Below are 26,045 nucleotides of genomic sequence, written 5' to 3' on the forward strand. Positions count from 1 at the left end.
ACTCACAGGGAGGAGAACAGAGAAAATAACAAAAGTTTTACCGCACCGGCTCCCTTTAACCGTATCTGGGGCTTGTAGTTCCCATTGAAGGATGGTGTCTCTCATCTCCTGCGTTTCTAAAGCGTATGCGAACTACATATCCCGGCAAGCCCTTCGGCTTCGGCCTGGGAACGAATGAGAAGCCGGTAGAGGGTCTTGGCTCTGCCCAATTAGCGAGCGAAGGGGAGTGGCCAGGCGCTGACAGTTAGAGAGGTCGGTGGGCGGGGCTGAGCGACTGTGGATGACGGCACGGCTCGGTGTGAGTGCGGGGAGGGGGGCAGGACTCAGGCTCCGGGAAGACGCGGACGCGGCTGAGGATCGCGCATCTCACTGTCTGTGTAACCTTGCGCTACAGGCCGGGCTCAGCCGCACCTGGGGACGGACATCTGGGATCGCCGAGAGAGCAGGTGGGGACCTGTGTGGAACAAAGCTGGGGACGAGCAGCGCCGGATGGTAATCCGGTGAGATGTGATGGTCACTGGCCCCGCTCTGCACGACGCGGCTCACGGTGGATGAACAAAAGGGAGGAGGCAGCGAGCGCCGGTGTCCCCGCTCCTCGCACCGACACATGTAAGCCCGATCCCGGGATGACCTCAGTCCGGCACATCCCAGGCAGCAGCCGTATGACCGGCCACTGCCTCCATGCCGCTCCGTTACCTGGGCACTCCGGCGGCGGCTGCCTCCCCTGTGTTGTCTCCCGTAGTGTCTTCCAGCCTGCGTTTGCGTCAGGTGTGAGCGGTGCTCAGCGCTGTGTACTCGGCTTGTTGTGCCGATTGTCTCTCGGTGCCCCCCCCCGGTAGCCAGCCCCATCACTCTCCCTTGTGCCTCCCCATCCGAGGCCTGCTGCAGCCTCTGTCCCTGTGCAGTCTCTCATGGCACTCTGCTCTGTACGTACACACAGTGCTGCTGCAGAACCTCCTGGCCACTGGCTGCTGTTGCTGGGGAGCTGCGGTGCCGGAACTCTGGGAGTACAGTGATTTCTCACCGTCTGTGGTGCTCTGTGTAGTGTATGTGCTGTAGTGGGGTGTGTGGCTGGTCACTGATGCATGGTGGCTGCTAGCTGCCTATTGTTCCGCGATCACACCGGCCAGTGCTCCCTATAGAGGGCTGAAGGCACAGAAGTAAGTTTCAGTGTATTCCCTTTGTGTACAGTAGGCTCCCAGGCTGCTGGGTGATGCGATGCATGATGCGCCCATAGTGATGTTTTTCTGTCCCCAGAAGTGATCAGAATGCAGTGTGCACCGGATTATTATATCATCCCCGTTATCAGGAGGCAGTGGAAAGTGTTACACCTGTATTGTACCCAGTAAGCGATTCTCCGCTGTATGTATGTATGCTCCGATGGCAGCGAGGGAGGGGGTGCATATGGTACAGTAGGACTGCAGAGCTGGAGCAGCGCAAAACATAACTGTTATGAATAGATGCGCTGCAAACATTGTCTGCCCATAGCCAGGGCTGGAGCCTGCACAGAGCAGAGTGACACGGCGGCTGCTGCTGCTACACAAGTGTAATCCACGAGTGTTTCCATCACGTTCTGTTCTTTTAGCATGGACGATATTCCTGTGGAACGTTGCGTCTCTGAGTAGCCATATACATCACTTTTGTTGTATTCTCTCCCCCTGCGTTTAACGATACATAACAGAAGTGATTTGATCCTCGGCTTGATTACACAGACGGCCCTGAAAAACAAGCCCTTGTTTGTTGTAAAATGGTCCTTTTTTATTTATTTATTTTATAAACATGGGTAGGAATGTCTCATGTTTGCATAGAAAAACCTATTTTATAATATGTTGGTTTAGAATTGAATTGGCTTTTAATGATTGTTTTTTTTTCCCCAGTGGAAAACATTTTTGTGTTGTATGATGTATGTATGATGTGTTTTATCACATTGCAGTTTATGGACAGCTTCTAGTCACAGGCTAAACCTCTTTATGCAGAGAGATACCTATAAGTCATACAAATATTCCAACTGCAATACCAAATGTGGCATGCAACACAATAATACTAATACATGCATCCTATTACCATGTGTTATTTCTAATTAATTAAGTTCCACAACATTTTATTAGTGTATGTTTCCTTTGTGTTATACATGGGAAAATAAAAATGAGCAAAGATCTTTAGCTTTTTTTGTTGTTTTTTTAGGCCACAGCTTAATAAGCAATGCAAGTAATTGGAGTTATCTGCTATTGTTATCTCCCAGTTAATGTTGACAAAGCCTGTATTGTTCAGTTTTTCTATGGAATTAATTTAAGCACATAATCAGGCCTACTAACTAAGGCCTCATTTGCACATTTAATACAAAATTGCATCTGAAACTTTGCATTATTTATTTAAGTGTATGGTGGCCATTGGATTAGCATGGTGTTTTTCATGCGTGCTACCACTCAGATTAAAACTAGTTTTCTTTGGAAAAGATAACTGCAAGACAAGTAGTCACTGTGGATTTTGATCTGTTGTTGTACCCTTTCAATTTGGTTATGGCTAAAACCAGTTTAGAGAGAGGACCTCTGACGTCACTAGGGGGAGGAGCAATGCCCAAACAGGGTACCCGAAATGTACCCTTGCGGGCCCGCCACGCTTCGGGTTCAGCGGCTCGCTACGCTTTGCTCGACACCGGGTTACTAAAGGGAGTAGTTAGCGGCGTGGATAGTAAAAGAACTATCCTGCTGGCCTAGCTCCTCCCCCTGACATCAGAGGGCCTTTCTCCAACTTGATTCTAGCATCTACCCTTTCAATATCCGCTTGAATCTAGTGAGTACATATATATTTTTTCCAATGTGCAAGTGCTTATAAATGTCCACAAATGTGTGTTTTGAATGAAACAATGATGCTTTCAATTCTAGATGATTAGTTTGAAAATTCTTTCTTGATAAAACCAAATCGTGTTATTTCATGTTTCCATAGTAAATTGGCCACATGCGCCACCATTATTTTGAGTGATTTATTTTCCCCAGGAAGGGATGAGCTCTCGGACTGTTTCTGTTGTTAATTAAAATCAAATAATGTTTCACTGAAAAATTCTACAAGTGTATATGTTTTAATCAGTTTCTGGCCACTGGCTCTGTATTATTTAGTATAAGTTTTATTCTTTATATGGTGCACAAGGGATCTACAGCAATCAAGAAAACAGTGACTTACAGTTTAAGACAGTAGGGGGTATCCCAATAGCTGCGATCATGGGTAAAGTTATCGCACCTATGGCCTGAAAAAATTGCTTATCATGGGTATGAGCGATCCCGTTTTTCGACCTATCCTATTAGAAAAATGCAAAATCGGCTTACTTGCAATATGTCAACAAGAGAAAAGTACTGGTAAAAATGGGGAAATTGGCCTGTCCCCCCCCACCCCCCCCCCCAAAAAAAAATGCCGAAGTGACATAGGATAACAATATAGAAGTATAATAGGGCATAATAAAAGTTTTAGGGTCTTAAAATGTTTTAAATAGCTACAATATGTATTTTTTTTAAAATACTTAAAACATGATAAAATGATAGCTTTTTTTGGGTAAAATGCTTTCAATTTAATTTGGAGTGCATGAAAATGAGTATAAGTATATATTTAGGTCAGTTAAAGACACATTTAAAAACCTTGCAAAAACTCCTCTACCTGCAAGCCTAAAAACACTTGTCCCACTCATAAAGCACCCTGTATACCTGTCCTATACCTTGTATCCCAATTTCCATCACTCTGCACTTTCAACTGACCTCTTATTATTGGCTAATTAAAAACTTCAAAGTGCCTAATTAGTCATTACAATGGGGTTTTGAACAAAGTTCCAACATTTTTACCCCATAATAGCATTTTCCCCAACTTTTTTTTTTTACCTGCCTAGAATAGGTGAAGATATTTGTGATAAACCCTATGGAGAATTATCGCATGCGAATAATTGGATAGCTGCGATATTGTGGGTCATGCAAAAAAAGCTGTGTTTTTGAATTTCTTTTGCTGCAAAAACAGGTTATTGCGGCTAATTGGAAAGGACAAATACAGGGTATAAAAAACATAGCTGCATCAGTAGACAACACTAAAATAAGCATCAGGGTGGCAGAAAACCAAGGTAGTTGGTGCCTTTGAAGGGAGTATGGAGTAGAAGATAATTTAAGTAAGGGTTTAGGATGAGTACGGGAGGGAGTGTAAAGGGAGATAAGGTCAGAGATGTGAATGGGAGGAAGGTGGGTGAGGGCTTTGAGTGTGAGAAACTTGAATTGGGTTCTGAAGGAGAGCCAGTGAATGGTTTGTAAGAGAGTGGACACAGGAAGATGAGCCTGGCAGCAGCATTGAGGATAGATTGGAGTGGATAAAGGCATTTGTCAGGGATGCCAGAAGGAGAAGTACTCCAGTCTGGAGATAACCAGTGAGTGGAGAAGGGCAAGTTTATCGCCTGACGATCGCCCGCAGGGATCGCCAGCCCCAGTGCTTATTCCCGGCTGCCTTGTAGCGCCCTGGAATCGGCATAAGCTATTTCACAGCTAAGCCTGCCACCCCACCAATTGGAGTTCTTGGGGTTGGCTAAACTCCATAATTGTGTATGCTGATTCCTGGGCGACGTGCATGCTGCACGACTGTCCCCAGGGAATCAGGAGGTAGTATGCACGGAAATCTTCCGGGGTAGGCAGCGTTGTCAGCTCTTTCTAGCCTAGAAGATTTCCGTGCATACCATTGAAGCGATCAGTGCTGTTAAATAAATCTCCAATCAAATAGTGGGTGAAAGACACCTGTTATTACAGTAGAAGTTGTATCTCACCAGTGTCTTTGACTGTCATGCACAGTCATTGTTGTTGAGTCATGTTTTTCACTCTTCTACCCAAGTTTTATGAATTGAGCTCAATGTTTTTCTGCCTTTGGCAAATGGACTCCGTAGCAAAGTCTGCAGAGACTTCACTATGCACTTTTGGCTTAAACCTGACACACTGCAAAAAGTCTAAAGGTGCGTACAGACGAGACAATTTTTTTAAAGTGATATGGATGATTCCGAGGCATCGCAGCGACATATTGTTTAAAATCGTTCAGTGTGTACGCACTATGCGACTGCATACAGGTCCGATGGGCAACAACGCCGCTGAGGGCCATGCTACCGAATGCAGCAAGGCCCTCACCGTCGCTCCATTAGTGCCTGCATCGGCAAGAGTGTATGCACTTGCCGATGCCGGCCCCGCCGCTGGGTCCGTCGCCACCGATAAGGTGCTGGGTACACATCGTTTAGTGTACCCAGCTTCACTAGAGCTGTAACCTTGCGAAAGCATTGCCCAAAAATAACCCCTCTGTCCTGCACGTGGGTGTTTTGAAACACTGCTTACGTTTCCACAGTAGTGTGGCTTCAGTTTTGCAATTCCCTAGCTCTCTCCCTGCTGTATTAAGTTTCCCCTTACCAAATGTTGCCTGAAGCATTTCCCTAGTCCTCCTTTCACTCGCAGGCACACTGAGGTGTTTGGCAGGGTGCAACTGATTGAGTTTACCTCTGCCTGTGCATATGGCAGAGGTTTCCAAATGTGGTCCTCAAAGCACCCTAACAGTCCAGGTTTTAAGTATATCCATGGCTTAGCACAGATGGTTAAATCAAATTGACTGAGGTGTACTAATTAAGTAATCTGTTGTGATATTTCTGATTTTTCCAACTCCCTATTTCCCCTCTCTGACCACCACCTGCTCTCCTTTCACCAATCTCTCTGCATCTCTACCTCCTAAGGCTACCATCACTAAGCGTAACATTAAGGCTATTGACACCACATTCCTTTCCTCCCCGTTTGATTCACTTCTCTCTCCTATTCTCTCTCTCTCATGCCCTGAACAAGCCACTTCCATATACAATGCATCCCTTACTTCTGCTCTTGACTCTGTCGCTCCACCAACCACTATTCACCCTCGCAAATTAACACCTCAACCCTGGCACACCAAATGCACCAGATATCTGTAAAAATGCTCACGTACTGCTGAGCGAAACTGGAGAAAATCACGCTCTAAGGCAGACTACCTCCATTTCAAAGTTATCTTCGTATCCTTCAGTGCTGCCCTTTCTCTTGCTAAACAGTCATACTTCAAAAAACTCATCTCTTCCCAGTCTTCCAACCCCCGGCGCCTCTTTGCCACTCTCAACTTACTCCTCTTCCCACCTCGTCTTCCCTCCTCATTCTCTGCTCTTGACTTAGCCACTTATTTCACATCCAAAATTGACTCCATAGGTCAGGACGTCGCATCACACCAGACCATCAGCAACCAGCCTTCTTCCTTCCTTTACCACCCCTATCCATCCCTCTCACTCTGACATTTTTCTCCCATGCATCTGGTGAGGCAGTCATGGCCCTTATTCATTCCTCTCCCCTCCCCACTTGACCCTATCCCTTCCCAACTCCTCCGCTACCTTTCTTCTTCTGCCTGTTCCCATTTTTCCCACCTTCTCAATCTCTCCCTCTCATCAGGCACTGTCCCCTCTGCCTTCAAGCATGCACTTGTCTCTCCTATTCTTAAAAATCCTACCCTTGATCCAAACACTCTCTCCAACTACCGTCCCATCTCTCTTCTCCCTTTTGCCTCCAAACTCCTTGAGTGTATTGTCTTCAACCACCTTACTTCCTTTCCTCACATTCACTGCTTGACCCATTCCAGTGTGGCTTATGTCCTCTCCACTCCACTGAAACTGCCCTTACAAAAGTCTGCAATGACCTCCATGCTGCCAAATCTAAGGGCCACTACTCTTATTCTTGTTGATCTCTCTGCTGCTTTTGACACTGTGGACCACCCTCTCCTACTGCAAATCCTTCACTCCACTGGTCTGCGTGATGCTGCCCTCTCTTGGCTGTTTTCCTACCTCTCTGACCGTTCATTCTCTGTCTCCTCTCATGATTCCACCTACCCCTCACTTCTACTATCTGTAGGTGTACCCCAAGGCTCTGTCCTTGGTCCTCTTCTTTACCCTCTCTATATGTCCTCACTGGGTAAGCTCATTAGTTCTTTTGATTTACAATATCATTTCTATGCTAATGACACTCAAATCTATCTTTCCTCTCCGGACTTCTCCCCTGCTCTCCTCATTCTTATCTCCAACCGTCTCTCTGCTATCTCTGCTTGGATGTCCCAGCGCTTTCTTAAACTTAACATGTCTAGGACTGAACTGATTATCTTCCGCATGGAATACGGTCATTAGGTCGACAGCACTTAGGTTCACTGTCATTATGTCGTCTACTATTAGGCGACATGGTCAGTTTTTTTTCTTATTTCTCTATCGTCCTAGTGGATGCTGGGGTTCCTGAAAGGACCATGGGGAATAGCGGCTCCGCAGGAGACAGGGCACAAAAGTAAAGCTTTCCGATCAGGTGGTGTGCACTGGCTCCTCCCCCTATGACCCTCCTCCAAGCCAGCTAGATTTTTGTGCCCGGCCGAGAAGGGTGCAATCTAGGTGGCTCTCCTAAAGAGCTGCTTAGAGAAAGTTTAGCTTAGGTTTTTTATTTTACAGTGAGTCCTGCTGGCAACAGGATCACTGCAACGAGGGACTTAGGGGAGAAGAAGTGAACTCACCTGCGTGCAGGATGGATTGGCTTCTTGGCTACTGGACATCAGCTCCAGAGGGACGATCACAGGTACAGCCTGGATGGTCACCGGAGCCTCGCCGCCGGCCCCCTTGCAGATGCTGAAACATGAAGAGGTCCAGAATCGGCGGCAGAAGACTCCTCAGTCTTCTAAAGGTAGCGCACAGCACTGCAGCTGTACGCCATTTTCCTCTCAGCACACTTCACACGGCAGTCACTGAGGGTGCAGGGCGCTGGGAGGGGAGCGCCCTGGAAGGCAAATGAAAACCTATTTGGCTAAAAAATACCTCACATATAGCCTCCGGGGCTATATGGAGATATTTAACCCCTGCCAGAATACACTAAAGAGCGGGAGACGAGCCCGCCGGAAAAGGGGCGGGGCCTATCTCCTCAGCACACAGCGCCATTTTCCTTACACAGCTCCGCTGGTCAGGACGGCTCCCAGGTCTCTCCCCTGCACTGCACTACAGAAACAGGGTAAAACAGGAGAGGGGGGGCAAAATAGTGGCAAAAATTATATTATAAAAGCAGCTATACAGGGAGCACTTATTATAAGGCTATCCCTGTCATATATAGCGCTTTTGGTGTGTGCTGGCAAACTCTCCCTCTGTCTCCCCAAAGGGCTAGTGGGGTCCTGTCTTCGTTAAGAGCATTCCCTGTGTGTCTGCTGTGTGTCGGTACGTGTGTGTCGACATGTATGAGGACGATATTGGTGTGGAGGCGGAGCAATTGCCAAATATGGGGATGTCACCTCCTAGGGGGTCGACACCAGAATGGATGCCTTTATTTATGGAATTACGGGATAGTGTCAACACGCTAAAGCAGTCGTTTGACGACATGAGACGGCCGGACAATCAGTTAGTGCCTGTCCAGGCGCCTCAAACACCGTCAGGGGCTGTAAAACGCCCTTTGCCTCAGTCGGTCGACACAGACCCAGACACAGGCACTGATTCCAGTGGCGACGGTGACGAATCAACCGTATTTTCCAGTAGGGCCACACGTTATATGATTTTGGCAATGAAGGAGGCGTTACATTTAGCTGATACTACAGGTACCACTAAACAGGGTATTATGTGGGGTGTGAAAAAACTACCTATAGTTTTTCCTGAATCAGAAGAACTAAATGATGTATGTGATGAAGCGTGGGTTGCCCCCGATAAAAAGATGCTAATTTCAAAGAAGTTATTAGCTTTATACCCTTTTCCGTCAGAGGTTAGGGCGCGCTGGGAAACACCTCCTAGGGTGGATAAGGCGCTCACACGCTTATCTAAACAAGTGGCGTTACCCTCTCCTGAGACGGCCGCACTTAAAGATCCAACAGATAGGAGGATGGAAAATATCCAAAAAAGTATATACACACATACAGGTGTTATACTACGACCAGCTATAGCGTCAGCCTGGATGTGCAGTGCTGGAGTAGTTTGGTCAGAGTCCCTGATTGAAAATATTGATACCCTGGATAGGGACAATGTTTTACTGTCTTTAGAGCAAATAAAGGATGCATTTCTTTATATGCGTGATGCACAGAGGGATATCTGCACACTGGCATCACGGGTAAGTGCTATGTCCATTTCGGCCAGAAGAAGTTTATGGACGCGACAGTGGTCAGGCGATACGGACTCAAAACGGCATATGGAAGTTTTGCCGTATAAAGGGGAGGAGTTATTTGGAGTCGGTCTATCAGATTTGGTGGCCACGGCTACAGCCGGGAAATCCACCTTTTTACCTCAAGCTACTCCCCAACAGAAAAAGACACCGACTTTTCAACCGCAGCCCTTTCGTTCCTTTAAAAACAAGAGAGCAAAGGGATATTCATATCTGCCACGAGGCAGAGGAAGGGGGAAGAGACACCAACAGGCAGCTCCTTCCCAGGAACAGAAGCCCTCCCCCGCTACTACAAAAGCCTCAGCATGACGCTGGGGCTTCTCAAGCGGACTCGGGGGCGGTGGGCGGTCGTCTCAAGAATTTCAGCGCGCAGTGGGCTCACTCGCAGGTAGATCCCTGGATCCTGCAGATAATATCTCAGGGGTACAGGTTGGAACTAGAGACAGATCCGCCTCGCCGTTTCCTGAAGTCTGCTTTACCAACGTCCCCCTCCGAAAGGGAGACGGTTTTGGAAGCCATTCACAAGCTGTACTCTCAGCAGGTGATAGTCAAGGTACCTCTTCTACAACAGGGAAAGGGGTATTATTCCACTCTATTTGTGGTACCGAAGCCGGACGGCTCGGTAAGACCTATTCTAAATCTGAAGTCCTTGAACCTGTACATAAAGAAGTTCAAGTTCAAAATGGAGTCACTCAGAGCAGTGATAGCGAACCTGGAAGAAGGGGACTTTATGGTGTCCTTGGACATCAAGGATGCGTACCTCCACGTTCCAATTTACCCCTCACACCAGGGGTACCTCAGGTTCGTTGTACAAAACTGTCACTATCAGTTTCAGACGCTGCCGTTCGGATTGTCCACGGCACCTCGGGTCTTTACAAAGGTGATGGCCGAGATGATGATTCTTCTTCGAAGAAAAGGCGTATTAATTATCCCATACTTGGACGATCTCCTAATAAGGGCAAGGTCCAGAGAACAGCTAGAGAGGGGATTAGCACTGTCTCAAGAAGTGCTAAAACAGCACGGCTGGATTCTGAATATTCCAAAATCCCAGTTAATGCCGACAACTCGTCTGCTGTTCCTAGGGATGATTCTGGACACGGTTCAGAAAAAGGTTTTTCTCCCGGAGGAAAAAGCCAAGGAGTTGTCCGAGCTTGTCAGGAACCTCCTAAAACCAGGAAAGGTGTCTGTACATCAATGCACAAGAGTCCTGGGAAAAATGGTGGCTTCTTACGAAGCAATTCCATTCGGCAGATTCCATGCACGAATTTTCCAGAGGGATCTGTTAGACAAATGGTCAGGGTCGCATCTTCAGATGCACCAGCGGATAACCCTGTCTCCAAGGACAAGGGTATCTCTTCTGTGGTGGTTGCAGAGTGCTCATCTATTGGAGGGCCGCAGATTCGGCATACAGGATTGGATCCTGGTGACCACGGACGCCAGCCTGAGAGGCTGGGGAGCAGTCACACAAGGAAGAAACTTCCAGGGAGTGTGGACGAGCCTGGAAACGTCTCTTCACATAAACATTCTGGAACTAAGAGCAATCTACAATGCTCTAAGCCAGGCAGAACCTCTGCTTCAAGGAAAACCGGTGTTGATCCAGTCGGACAACATCACGGCAGTCGCCCATGTAAACAGACAGGGCGGCACAAGAAGCAGGAGTGCAATGGCAGAAGCTGCAAGGATTCTTCGCTGGGCAGAGAATCATGTGATAGCACTGTCAGCAGTGTTCATCCCGGGAGTGGACAACTGGGAAGCAGACTTCCTCAGCAGACACGACCTTCACCCGGGAGAGTGGGGACTTCATCCGGAAGTCTTCCACATGCTGGTAACCCGTTGGGAAAGACCAATGGTGGACATGATGGCGTCTCGCCTCAACAAAAAACTGGACAGGTATTGCGCCAGGTCAAGAGATCCGCAGGCAATAGCTGTGGACGCGCTGGTAACGCCTTGGGTGTACCAGTCGGTGTATGTGTTTCCTCCTCTGCCTCTCATACCAAAAGTATTGAGAATTATACGGCAAAGAGGCGTAAGAACGATACTAGTGGTTCCGGATTGGCCAAGAAGGACTTGGTACCCGGAACTTCAAGAGATGATCACGGAAGATCCGTGGCCTCTACCTCTAAGGAGGGACTTGCTTCAGCAGGGTCCCTGTCTGTTTCAAGACTTACCGCGGCTGCGTTTGACGGCATGGCGGTTGAACGCCGGATCCTAAAGGAAAAAGGCATGCCGGAAGAAGTCATTCCTACTTTGATTAAAGCAAGGAAGGAAGTAACCGTGCAACACTATCACCGCATTTGGCGAAGATATGTTGCGTGGTGCGAGGATCGGAGTGCTCCGACGGAGGAATTTCAACTGGGTCGATTCCTACATTTCCTGCAATCAGGATTGTCTATGGGTCTCAAATTGGGATCTATTAAGGTTCAAATTTCGGCCCTGTCGATTTTCTTTCAAAAAGAATTGGCTTCAGTTCCTGAAGTCCAGACTTTTGTTAAGGGAGTGCTGCATATACAGCCTCCTGTGGTGCCTCCAGTGGCACCGTGGGATCTCAATGTGGTTTTGGAATTTCTAAAATCTCATTGGTTTGAACCACTAAAAAAGGTGGATTTAAAATATCTCACATGGAAAGTGACCATGTTACTAGCCCTGGCTTCGGCCAGGAGAGTGTCAGAACTGGCAGCTTTATCTTACAAAAGCCCATATCTGATTTTCCATTCGGACAGGGCAGAACTGCGGACTCGTCCGCATTTTCTCCCTAAGGTGGTGTCAGCATTTCATCTGAACCAGCCTATTGTAGTGCCTGCGGCTACAAGTGACTTGGAGGACTCCAAGTTACTGGACGTTGTCAGAGCATTAAAAATATATATTGCAAGGACAGCTGGAGTCAGAAAATCTGACTCGTTGTTTATATTGTATGCACCCAACAAGATGGGTGCTCCTGCGTCTAAGCAGACGATTGCTCGTTGGATCTGTAGCACAATCCAACTTGCACATTCTGTGGCAGGCCTGCCACAGCCTAAATCTGTAAAGGCCCACTCCACAAGGAAGGTGGGCTCATCTTGGGCGGCTGCCCGAGGGGTCTCGGCATTACAACTTTGCCGAGCAGCTACGTGGTCAGGGGAGAACACGTTTGTAAAATTTTACAAATTTGATACTCTGGCTAAGGAGGACCTGGAGTTCTCTCATTCGGTGCTGCAGAGTCATCCGCACTCTCCCGCCCGTTTGGGAGCTTTGGTATAATCCCCATGGTCCTTTCAGGAACCCCAGCATCCACTAGGACGATAGAGAAAATAAGAATTTACTTACCGATAATTCTATTTCTCGGAGTCCGTAGTGGATGCTGGGCGCCCATCCAAGTGCGGATTATCTGCAATAATTGTACATAGTTATTGTTAACTAATTCGGGTTATTGTTTAGGAAGCCATCTTTCAGAGGCTCCTCTGTTATCATACTGTTAACTGGGTTTGATCACAAGTTGTACGGTGTGATTGGTGTGGCTGGTATGAGTCTTACCCGGGATTCAAAATTCCTCCCTTATTGTGTACGCTCGTCCGGGCACAGTACCTAACTGGCTTGGAGGAGGGTCATAGGGGGAGGAGCCAGTGCACACCACCTGATCGGAAAGCTTTACTTTTGTGCCCTGTCTCCTGCGGAGCCGCTATTCCCCATGGTCCTTTCAGGAACCCCAGCATCCACTACGGACTCCGAGAAATAGAATTATCGGTAAGTAAATTCTTATTTTTTATTTTTTTCATTTTTTTTAAAACTTTTTTAATTCTTTACGAACTATGTGGACTACAGTTGGGAACGGTAACCTTGCCCTTTGTTTGCCTTTCGAGGTTACACGGTGCACTAATTGGGGTTCGCCGTCACTTTACGAAGAAAACTACACCAAAAACAGTAAAAAACAACAACTCATGCCGACCTCTTTCCATGTCGACCTAGTACATGTTGACCAATATTGGTCGACCTAATGACCCATACCCCTCCCGCATAACCTCACCTCCCTCAATCTCATTATCTATTGATGGCACTACTATCTCCTCTAGTCCCCAAGTGCGCTGTCTTTGAATAATCCTTGACTTCTCCCTCAAACCACACATTCAGCACCTCTCACAAACCTGCCATTTTCATCTAAAAAAATATTTCCAGGATCAGACCATTTCTCACACAGGATGCTACTAAGCACCTTTGCCAGAAATTACAACCTCAAATCTTTTTGAAAATGTTGCCACAAGCTCGGCACACCTTTCTTTGGACATTCCTTTGCAGCACCTCTCAAGCTCCATCAGGTTGGATGGAAAGCATCAGTGCACAGCCATTTTCAGATCTCTCCAGAGCTGTTCAATCGGATTCAAGTCTGGGCCACTCAAGGACATTCACAGAGTTATCCTGAAGCCACTCCTTGATATCTTGGCTGCGTGCTTAGGGTCGTTGTCCTGCTGAAAGATGAGCAGTCACCACAGTCTGAGGTCAAGAGCACTCTGGAGCAGGTTTTCATCCAGGATGTCTCTGTCCATTGCTGCATTCATCTTTCCCTCTATCCTGACTAGTCTCCCAGTTCCTGCCACTGAAAAACATCCCCACAGCGTGATGCTGCCACCACTATGCTTTACTGTAAGGATGGTTTTGGCCTGGTGATGAGCGGTGCCTGGCTTCCTCCAAACATGACTGACGCCTGGCATTCACGCCAAAGAGTTACATTTTTGTCTCATTAGACCAGAGAATTTTGTTTCTCATGGTCTGAGAGTCCTTCAGGTGCATTTTGGCAAACTCCAGGCAGGCTGCCATGTGCTTTTTACTAAGAAGTGGCTTCCGTCTGGCCACTCTACCATGCAGGCCTGATTGGTGGATTGCTGCAGAAATGGTTGTCCTTCTGGAAGGTTCTCCTCTCTCCACAGAGGAATGCTGTAGCTCTGACAGAGTGACCATCGGGTTCTTGGTAACCTCCCTGACTAGGACCCTTCTCCCCCGATCGCTCAGTTTAGACGTCCGGCCACCTCTAGGAAGAGTCCTGGTGGTTACAAACTTCTTCCATGTACGGATGATGGAGGCCACTGTGCTCATTTGGACTTTCAAAGCAGCAGATATTTTTTTGTACCCTTCCCCACATTTGTTTTTTGAGACAATCCCGTTTCTGAGGACTACAGACAATTCCTTTGACTTCATGCTTGGTTTGTGCTCAGACACAGTCAAGTGTGGGACCTTATATAGACAGGTGTGTGCCTTTCCAAATCATGTCCAATCAACTGAATTTACCACAGGTGGACTCCAATTAAGCTTTAGGAACATCTCAAGGATGATGGAAACAGGATGCACCTCAGCTCAATTTTAATCTTCATGGCAAAGGCTGTGAATACTTATGTACATGTGATTTCTTAGTTTTTTTAAATTAAATTTGCAAAAATCTCAGAAGTTTTTTTTCACGTGATTATGGGGTATTGCGTGTAGAATCTCGAGGGAAAAAATTAATTTATTCCATTTTGGAATAAGGTTGTAACATAACAAAATGTGGATAAAGTTGAGTGCTGTAAATACTTTCCGGATGCACTGTATAGTGTTCATTCCAGCACCCTGCACCTAATCAGTGAGGAGGGCATATTTCAATTTTTAAGGGCAAGAATATTGCTACTATTAGATTTCATCTAATAGTAGCAGTGTTTTAGCATCCTACTTGGTGGCATGTAAAAATGTAACAATGTACATACAATGCATACAGATATGGTAGCACAGTGTAATAGGAGGTTTGGATGAGATGAGCTGTCTTGCAGTCTAAGCCACTATTTTTAATGTTCTCACACTCCCATTTTATCACACCAATTCTAAAGCATGATATCTGACCAAAGTTTTCTGTACCTCCATGTGAAGCCTTACTTTGGTAATGTCACTAGCATAGGCTAGTACAGAACTGGCCATAGCTGTAACATAGCTCCCTTCTCAGACATAAGTGACTAGCTGAATACCCGTGCTTCACTACGGAATTTAAAGTATTTCCATGCGTATAACTGTAATTTTGAATACTTCCTGATAAACTAATTAGATTTGCAACAGAACACGCTCCGCTTGCCGCTGCCAATCTTTTTCAGGCCACACCTCCGGGTGGGCCTTCCCTGGTCTGATGCTATCAAAAGGCTGGTGCTGAGGAGAATAATCCACCTCCTTCTGTGCCCGTCCCACCTTTGATGCTGCCCTGCTCAGTGCTGTAAATGCTGGGATGACAGGTGAAGCTCCGCCCGCTGTATGTGAAATATGTGAGGTTTCAGGGATAGGCCGACCCTAGGTCTCTTTGCTTAGCTTCACACTCTCCTTAGTGCTCCTCCTTTGAGGTAAAAAGGTAAAGATTTTCGCCCAACACCTAAGGTCAATGGGAGAGCTGTCGGTACCCTTTACATAACAGATAAGCAGTTGCTGATTATAAAGCTTTCCTTTAATGCATTTAAGAGTCAAATTATCTATCTCTCCTTTCCTCCTATTGCTCTCTGAGAGGGTCGGCAATGTTTAGGTCAAGTGACAGGTTAACCTCTGATAATTGAGACACTATCCTCTCCTGACTGGAAATAGGTTGGTAAAGTACTTATATCTGGAATCTATGTATATAATAGGCAAATACCACTGACTTCCTTGCTAGTGACCGTTTTACAGCAGTCCATTAATTAGATAGGGGAGCCACACTCGGTGATGTTTGACAGTGTTTAAGAGTGGCAGTTGATGTGGCTTCCCTATTTGAATAATAGAGTGCTCTGCAAAGTCCAGGAACAGAGCATTGTGTCCTCCCCCCTATGCGACTTGGTATCGCCGGCACCATGCATTCTTTATAGTCCCAGGGTGGGCTTTCTTAACTCTCCTCTGTGAGGGGGGGGGGGGGGGGGTGGGGGGGTGGTATTGTCTCTCCCCTCTTAACCCCTTCTTAGTGGGTTCCTGTGTCACAGGAGCAAGCTATTGTCCAAATTTCAAGTTCCTAGCCCTTATGGTTCAGAAGATTTTGTGATGAGTCAGTGGTATTTGCCTTTTTTATATCTATAAATGTAACAGTGCTTAATTGCAATGTTATACCTGAATCTGTACTTCTGGGTTAGGTCCCTACCCATTGCTGTTGGCAATCATGCTGTACTAATGTTTATTATAATTGGCAAAAGCATGTAAACAGCTGTGGGATTGGAAGTTTAAAATTATTTGTATCTAGTATCAGTGAAGTCACTTTTTGGGTAGCTGGCTTTATTTGTGGTTGATGACCCCTACAACAAGTACTGGTTGTGATCATGTTAGACATTTATGGTCTGATTCAGTTTCATGCGAGTTGACTGCAGATATGGCTGCATTGTACACTCAGAAATGAATGTGAAACTCTGTATTCTACATCGCCACTATGCATCCTCTTGTTATAGCAGCCATTATCATTATGAGCATGCATTTATACCAGTCCTGGTGTAAGAGATATGTCTAAAATCAGGTGGATCTCTGCATACACTCTCCTCTGAATAACGTACAATTCCACCTATACTTGCAGACACCCACTTGCTACCCAGTTACAGTCTACCACAGTTTCAGATGCATATGATTCTGATTGGCCTGTGTTCATTGGAAGTTTCATCTGCTTGGCTACGGAGCATGCACTGTGTGAAACATAGCAAGATCCATCAGTGAAATGTACTTGCGTGTGGCTCTGAATTGGCCCCTCAGTGTCAATGGTGTTATCTTAATCCCAATTGGTAGCCAATCTTCAAATGAGAAGAAATCGTTTTTTCAGCACAACAAGCTTGGCATCCATTTTGACTGGTCAAGCTGAGTATTTTAACAGCGTATAAATCATTGCCTTTCACTATTGTTTTCACATTCTCTGTGACATTCCTACTTCATTTTGACTTTTCTAAATCAAGTAAGAATTAATAGTATTCTTCCTAGACCAATCACACCGTCCAGTCAGTAGTTGTCTGAAGGATTTCAATTGAACTAATCATTGTCATAGGACAGCCTAGCTGGTGTGAAGGGGAGATTCCACACACTTGCACAATTTGTTTTTTTCCCCACCCGTGTTTTTTATGATTTTCAGGCACTCATGGACAATATATCTGTAACCTGCACTGCACAGAAACATATAAATTATATAAGAAGAAGAACCTCCATGCATTTAAATCTTTTTTTGTACAAAGCTAATATATTTATCATTATTGATACTGTGAAGAGAACGGGTAGCTGGTTTCATATTATTTATTATTATTATTAATATGGCGCCACAAGGGTTCAACAGCGCACAATTAAAGTACATGTGCACATAATCAAACAGGAAAACAGTGACTCATAGTTGAAGACAATATAGGACAAGTACAGGGTAACTAATTATAACTACATCAGTAGACGACACTGAGATAAGTATCAAGGTGGCCGAAAACTGCAGGGTTTGTGCAGTTGCGGAATATTAAAGTAAGAAAAAAATAAGCACACGAGGGAAGAGGGCCCTAGTCGTGAGAGCTTACATTCTAAAGGAGAGGGGCAGACAGATGGGGTAGACCGAGCTTGGAACAGAGGGTTAGGATGAGATTTGGCTGGGTTTGGTGAAGAAGTGGGTCTTAAAAGCCCGTTTGAAGTTTTGTAGAGAGGTGGAGAGTCTGAGGGGGGAGAGGTAGGGAATTCCAGAGTAAGGGAGCAGCACGTGAAAAATATTGGAGGTAGGAGTGGAAGTAAGTAATCAGAAGACAGTAGAGTCAGCGTGCGTTAGCAGAGCAAAGAGGACGGGTGGGAGAGTAAAGGGAGACATATAACCTAATGTTGAGTGTAAGGTAGTCATCGCATAAATCATAAACTGAATGAGGACAAATAAATGATTATTAAACGTGTATCACAGTGCCACGCATATTACAGATACTCTAGTGTACAGCTGGAGTTTCTATGCTCACTGCATGTTGTGAAGCAGTGTCCACAGTAATACCCAGACCATTTTGACCATACATGCTTCTATTTGATTATGAATCTTTTTCTGGCATTGCCGCAGTGCTTCCACAGTGGTCTCACTGCCTACGGCAACATATTTATGGAAGCCTGGGGCCATCCTGTGTCTTGCTGTAAGTACTGTGGCCAATGGAGGTGTTTCAAAGTGAGTACAGGTTGAGTATCCCTTATCCAAAACGCTTGGGACCAGAGGTATTTTGGATATCGGATTTTTCCGTATTTTGGAATAATTGCATACCATAATGAGATATCATGGCGATGGGACCCAAGTCTAAGCACAGAATGCATTTATGTTTCATATACACCTTATACACACAGCCTGAAGGTAATTTTAGCCAGTATTTTTAATAACTTTGTGCATTAAACAAAGTGTGTGTACATTCACACAATTTATTTATGTTTCATATACACCTTATACACACAGCCTGAAGGTCATTTAATACAATATTTTTTTAATAACGTTGTGTATTAAACAAAGTTTGAGTACATTGAGCCACAGAAAACAAGGATTTCTCTATCTCACTCTCACTCAAAAAAGTCCGTATTTCGGAATATTCCGTATTTCGGAATATTTGGATATGGGATACTCAACCTGTAGTACCCTAGTTTGCGTAGCATGTTTTAGATGAATTTACACTGCACATGCTCGGAAAGCATATACGCGTCACACGCATACACCCACACATATGAACACGCGTATGTGTAGACCAGCACACGTTTTGCACATATCCAACCTTACAACTAGAGGGTTGGAACAGTGTTGAGAATGGGTGTTCTTAGTATGGGTGTACTCGCACACAAGCGGCCTGTGAGTAAATATTTTACCCTGCTACAGTGCAGGTGCAAGCACACCCTGATGACTCGTAGTAAAGCAGTCGCATATTCGATCAATACATTTTATGCATATACATATGTGCAGAAATATGCTGATTTTTCCTTTCACTTTTCTTTTGAGCAATTTTAAACATTTTGTTACTAACTATGCATCAGCCAAAATGACATCCATTTAACACCTGCCACTCCACATGAGATATCTAAAGAAAACCAAACACACACAGGGGGCCATTCAATTGTTTTTGTGCGCCCGACCTCTCCTCTAAACGGGAGTCGAAATTCATTTTTTTTTTTTTTTTTTGGTTGCACTGACAATGATGTTTCCTAAAACATCTAGCTTTAATATGCCATGCACCGGTGTGAGTCGGCAGTTTCCATGCAATTCTGATATTGGGTGTCTTTTTTTTTTTATTTTTTATGAAAATGTGTCTTAATCGCGTCACTATGCGAATATAATGCAGAAGCTGATTAAAATTATATGCCGTATGCTTATATACTGTGTGTGACCATGGTTATATCTGCATATGAAATGCTACGTTGTCTTGTTTTCCTGGAAAACACTGCAGCATAGTATTTCATATGCAGATAAAGCTGCAGTTGCATGTGTATCATATCCGCATAGTGATGCGAATAAGGTGCATTTTCGGTAAAAACTTAACAAAAAAACGCCCAGTGTTAGTAAACGCGCTCACGACTAGGTTTGACTAGAAGGGCTGTTTAATGTGACTGCAGCAACGATGAGGAGAACACATCTGTAGAGTGGATTTAGCCGCGAATATCGTCTAATCTCATCTAAAGTCTTGGTTAGGGCGGCCAAACCACGAACTTTGCTCACAGAAGAAGTGTCTCCCCCATGGCTAACTGGCATCTAAACAGAGAAACAATTGAATTGCTCCGTTTTTGCACCGCCTAGTAGCCGCAGGTAAAGAAGTTAGACAAGGGTACATTACAGTATGTTTGTAAATGCTTCATTATGACATTCTAGAAACGTTGTACACTTGAACACTCCAGATGCCAAAAGAACCCCACCTAGTAGCCACCTTTTGGGCAGGCTAACACAAAGCCTTTACTGAATATACTTTGGGGTTTATGTTTCTAGCATTAAAAAGAGTGGAGGAGTGGACCATTTTGCCAATAGTAACCAATCGGCGTCTACATCTCATTTTATAGAATGTACTTGATAAATGCTACCTCACAGGTTGCTATGGGCAACTTCTCCACTGGTCCACTACGCCACTCTTTTCACTGTTTGATACTTCAACCCATGTACAGTATCTTAGATTTGCTCTTTGCGTAATGTAAAGTAACACTTGCTTTCAACTCGAGTTGTGACCTCACAAGCGTGCCTCGTTTGGTAATCCTATTTCTTATCTATTAACTTACTGAGGTCACCCTCTCTCTTTAGCCATAGCGTAAGGCCTCTGAACATTCACTCCAGGACTATAGCTGGAGTTTTATCAGCGGGTCCCATTGTAATGTCCATTTTCCTTAAGATGTGAAAAAATAACTTCTGAAGTTTGAGCTATGAGCCTAATGTGAAACAAAGTAATAATATGGCTTGCACTATTCATAATAAAAAAATAAAAAAAAAGTTCCAATCCCCTCTTTATATATGCATTATCCTGGCCTTATCGTTATTTGAGTGAATCATTTTGTGACTCATCAAAGGACATCAACTTGCTTTAAGGGCCTTAGTCTGAGTTTATTAATGCAGTTTTCTCTGACGTCCTAGTGGATGCTGGGGACTCCGTAAGGACCATGGGGAATAGACGGCTCCGCAGGAGACTGGGCACATCTAAAGAAAGATTTAGGTCTATCTGGTGTGCACTGGCTCCTCCCCCCATGACCCTCCTCCAAGCCTCAGTTAGATTTCTGTGCCCGGCCGAGCTGGATGCACACTAGGGGCTCTCCTGAGCTCCTAGAAAGAAAGTATAGTTTAGGTTTTTTATTTTACAGTGAGACCTGCTGGCCCCAAAGGGCTTTGTGGGGTCCTGTCCTCTGTCAGAGCATTCCCTGTGTGTGTGCTGTGTCGGTACCGCTGTGTCGACATGTATGATGAGGAAAATGATGTGGAGGCAGAGCAAATGCCTGTAAATGTGTTGTCACCCCATGAGGTGTCGACACCTGTATGGATGGACTTATGGAAGGAATTACGTGACCGTGTCAGCTCCTTACATAAAAGGTTTGATGACATAGGACAGCCGGCTACTCAGCTTGTGACTGTTCCAGCGTCTCAAATGTCATCAGGGGCTTTAAAACGGCCGCTACCTCAGATGGCAGACACAGATGTCGACACGGATACCGACTCCAGTGTCGACGACGATGAGACTAGTGTACCCTCCAATAGGTCCACCCGTTACATGATTGAGGCAATGAAAAATGTATTACACATTTCTGATAGTACCCCAGGTACCACAAAAAAAGGGTATTATGTTCGGTGAGAAAAAACTACCAGTAGTTTTTCCTGCATCTGAGGAATTAAATGAGGTGTGTGAGGAAGCCTGGACTTCCCCCGTATAGAAATTGATAATTTCTAAACGGTTATTGGCAGCGTACCCTTTCCCGCCAGAGGATAGGTTACGTTGGGAAACGTCCCCTAGGGTAGATAAAGCGCTTACACGTTTATCAAAACAGGTGGCACTACCGTCTCCGGATACAGCCGCCCTAAAGGATCCTGCTGATAGAAAGCAGGAGGCTACCCTAAAAGCTATATATACACACACGGGCATTATATTGCGACCAGCGATTGCATCAGCATGGATGTGCAGTGCTGCTGCTGCGTGGTCAGATTCCCTGTCGGATAATATTGATACCCTGGATAGGGACACTATTTTGCTGACAGTAGAGCATATGAAGGACGCTGTCTTATACATGCGTGATGCACAGAGGGATATTTGCCGGCTGGCATAAAAAATAAGCGCAATGTCCATTGCCGCCAGAAGGGGGTTATGGACTCGGCAGTGGTCAGGTGATGCCGATTCAAAAAGGCACATGGAAGTTTTGCCTTATAAGGGGGTGGAACTGTTTGGGGATGGTCTTTCAGACCTCGTTTCCACAGCTACGGCTGGGAAATCGACATTTTTGCCACAGGCTACCCCACAGAAAAAGAAGGCACCGTATTATCAAGGAATCGCTCAGGGCGGTTATTGCGAGCCTGGACGAGGGGGATTACAGGGTCTCCCTGGACATCAAGGATGCGTACCTGCATGTCCCCATTTACCCTCCTCACCAGGAGTACCTCAGATTTGTGGTACAGGACTGTCACTATCAGTTCCAGACGCTGCCGTTTGGGTTATCCACGGCACCGAGGGTCTTTACCAAGGTAATGGCCGAAATGATGAGTTTTAATTATCCCATACTTGGACGATCTCCTGATAAAGGCGAGGTCCAAGGAACAGTTGGTAGTGGGGGTAGCACTTTCTCGGGAAGTGCTACAACAGCACGGCTGGATTCTCAATATTCCAAAGTCACAGCTGGTCCCGACGACACGTCTTCTGTTCCTGGGAATGATTCTGGACACAGACCAGAAAAAAGTGTTTCTTCCAGTGGAAAAAGCAGAGGAGTTGTCATCTCTAGTCAGAGACCTCCTAAAACCGGGACAGGTGTCGGTACATCAATGCACACGAGTCCTGGGAAAAATGGTAGCTTCGTACGAAGCGATTTCCATTTGGAAGGTTCCACGCAAGGACTTTCCAGTGGGACCTGTTGGACAAATGGTCCAGGTCCCATCTCCAGATGCAACAGCGGATAACCCTGTCGGCAAGGACCGGGGTGTCGCTGCTGTGGTGGCTGCAGAGGGCTCATCTACTAGAGGGCCGCAGATTCGGAATACAGGACTGGGTCCTGGTGACCACGGATGCCAGCCTTCGGGGCTGGGGCGCAGTCACACAGGGAAGAAATTTCCAAGGACTGTGGTCAAATCAGGAAATTTCGCTTCACATAAATATTCTAGAACTAAGGGCCATTTACAATGCCCTAAGCCAAGCAAGGCCCCTGCTTCAGAACCAGCTGGTACTGATCCAATCAGACAACATCACGGCGGTCGCCCATGTAAACAGACAGGGCGGCACAAGAAGCAGGAGGGCAATGGCAGAAGCCACAAGGATTCTCCGATGGGCGGAAAATCATGTGTTAGCACTGACAGCAGTGTTCATTCCGGGAGTGGACAACTGGGAAGCAGACTTCCTCAGCAGGCACGACCTCCACCCGGGAGAATGGGGACTTCATCCAGAAGTCTTTCAAATGCTGGTAAACCGGTGGGAAAGACCACAGGTGGACATGATGGCGTCCCGCCTCAACAAAAAGCTAAAAAGATATAGCGCCAGGTCAAGGGACCCTCAGGCGATCGCTGTGGACGCTCTAGTAACACCGTGGGTGTACCAGTCGGTTTATGTGTTTCCTCCTCTGCCTCTCATTCCCAAGGTACTGAGAAAAGGGCATTCCGGAGGAAGTCATCCCTACCCTGATCAAAGCCAGGAAGGATGTCACTGCAAAACATTATCACCGCATTTGGCGGAAATATGTTGCTTGGTGTGAGGCCAGGAAGTCCCCAACGGAGGAATTTCAACTGGGTCGATTCCTGCATTTCCTGCAAGCAGGGGTGACGTTGGGCCTCAAATTGGGATCCATTAAGGTCCAGATTTCGGCCCTGTCGATTTTCTTCCAGAAAGAACTGGCTTCACTGCCTGAAGTTCAGACTTTTGTCAAAGGAGTTCTGCGTATTCAGCCTCCTTTTGTGCCCCCAGTGGCACCTTGGGATTTCAATGTGGTTTTGGAGTTCCTGAAATCACATTGGTTTGAACCACTTAAGACTGTGGATTTGAAATATCTCACGTGGAAAGTGGTCATGCTGTTGGCTCTGGCTTCGGCCAGGCGTGTGTCAGAATTGGCGGCTTTGTCCTATAAAAGCCCTTATCTGATTTTCCATATGGATAGGGCAGAGTTGAGGACTTGTCCTCAGTTTCTCCCGAAGGTGGTATCGGCGTTTTCATTTGAACCAGCCTATTGTGGTGCCTGCGGCTACTAGGAACTTGGAGGATTCCAAGTTACTGGACGTAGTCAGGGCCCTGAAAAATTATGTTTCCAGGACGGCTGGAGTCAGGAAAACTGACTCGCTGTTTATCCTGTATGCACCCAACAAACTGGGTGCTCCTGCTTCTAAGCAGACTATCGCGCGCTGGATTTGTAGCACTATTCAGCTGGCGCATTCTGCGGTGGGACTACCGCAGCCTAAATCTGTAAAAGCTCATTACACAAGGAAGGTGGGCTCATCTTGGGCGGCTGCCCGAGGGGTCTTGGCTTTACAACTTTGCCGAGCTGCTACTTGGTCAGGGGCAAACACGTTTGCAAAATTCTACAAATTTGATACCCTGGCTGAGGAGGACCTGGAGTTCTCTCATTCGGTGTTGCAGAGTCGTCCGCACTCTCCCGCCCGTTTGGGAGCTTTGGTATAATCCCCATGGTCCTTACGGAGTCCCCAGCATCCACTAGGACGTTAGAGAAAATAAGATTTTACTCACCGGTAATTCTATTTCTCGTAGTCCGTAGTGGATGCTGGACGCCCATCCCAAGTGCGGATTGTCTGCAATACTTGTAAATAGTTATTGTTACACAAATCGGGTTGTTATTGCGAGCCATCTGTTCAGAGGCTCCGTTGTTATCATACTGTTAACCGGGGTTCCTATCGCGAGTTATACGGTGTGATTGGTGTGGCTGGTATGAGTCTTACCCGGGATTCAAAATCCTTCCTTATTGTGTCAGCTCTTCCGGGCACAGTGTCCTAACTGAGGCTTGGAGGAGGGTCATGGGGGGAGGAGCCAGTGCACACCAGATAGACCTAAATCTTTCTTTAGATGTGCCCAGTCTCCTGCGGAGCCGTCTATTCCCCATGGTCCTTACGGAGTCCCCAGCATCCACTACGGACTACGAGAAATAGAATTACCGGTGAGTAAATTCTTATTTTTTTAAAGATCCACCCACCTTTGATGTCAGCAAAGTGAGTAACCAGATCTAATAACAAATAGATAAAATTATATTGTAAAAAAAAACCCCTGGGCTACATGATAAAGAATTAAACACCAAATGATGCCGTAAAAATGATACTGTGCAAAACGGAGTCCTTTGAAATAATCCTGTACCTGGTGTGCGTATACTCCTTGGCACCTGTATTTTTTCACTGCATACCTCCCAACATTTGTACATGAATTGGGACATGGTGCATGTCCATAGGGGAAGTGGTCACCATACCACTAGTTGGGATCCTGGACGTCACAATGCCGAGCGGAGAAATGCAGATGCCGGAATCCTGGCACCACAGGCTTTTCTCCCTCTATGGGTGTCCATGACACCCATAGAGGGAGAATGATCCCGCTATCGGTATACTGACGGTCGGGATCCCGACCGCTGGTTTTCTGTATTGATCCCGTCCATATTATGAGGAGGTGTGACCATATGACTGTGTATAGATGTGTCCTCATATATCTTGCCTCAACAAGCCACGCAGCGGGAGATGCCTGGTGTGAGTGAGCGGTCAGGTCCCGTGCAACTCAATTAGCGTTGGGTGTCTTTTTGTGCTGAAAATGCGTCTTATTCTCATCATGCGAATAGGACGCACAAGCAGCTTCTGCTGATTAAAATGATATGCGCATGCCTATTCTGTGTGCATCTGCGGGTGTAACTGCGTACTAAATGCTACATTACAGCGTAGCTTTTCGTATGCAAATGCAGTCGCACACCGAATGTAGGCATGCTACATATAATTTTAATAAGCAGAAGCTGCTTGTGCGTCCTATTTGCATTGTTTTGCGAGTAGCTGAGTAGATGGGAGGAGCCAGTATTCTTATACCGAAAAAAAGTACAAATAAAGTCTAGAGCTGCCACTGACTTGGTCACTTCCCCCTCCTCTACTTTGCTGTACCCATTCACTGATGATGTTCTTTGAAAATCAGTGATGAACAGGTCATAGGGCCTAATGGTAGCCATACATCAGGACTATATCTTTCCAACCAGCCAGCTAGTTGGCTGGTTGGAAAGATAATCTGGCAGTGTGTGGGAGGAAACGATTATCAGCCTGTTTTGATTTTTTCCAACTAATCGTTC

The 26,045-nt window shown here is 46.1% G+C and overlaps 1 protein-coding gene across 2 annotated transcripts in view; it reads left to right on the forward strand.

Annotated features, from left to right (window-relative positions):
* Window positions 1-246: 246 nt before the first annotated feature.
* ARID4B (AT-rich interaction domain 4B) overlaps window positions 247-26,045 on the forward strand; it is a 375,127-nt gene continuing 349,328 nt past the window's right edge. Inside the window, exon 1 of one of the 2 annotated variants that reach the window (XM_063917566.1) lies at window positions 247-609. In XM_063917566.1, coding sequence (XP_063773636.1) covers window positions 608-609 — 2 coding nt within the window. In that variant the 5' untranslated portion in view covers window positions 247-607. The remainder of the gene's footprint in view (window positions 610-26,045) is intronic. The other variant, XM_063917567.1, reaches the window with a different exon arrangement.

This window comes from Pseudophryne corroboree, chromosome 4 (assembly GCF_028390025.1).
Source record: "Pseudophryne corroboree isolate aPseCor3 chromosome 4, aPseCor3.hap2, whole genome shotgun sequence".
In the NCBI taxonomy this organism is placed as follows: Eukaryota; Metazoa; Chordata; class Amphibia; order Anura; family Myobatrachidae; genus Pseudophryne; species Pseudophryne corroboree.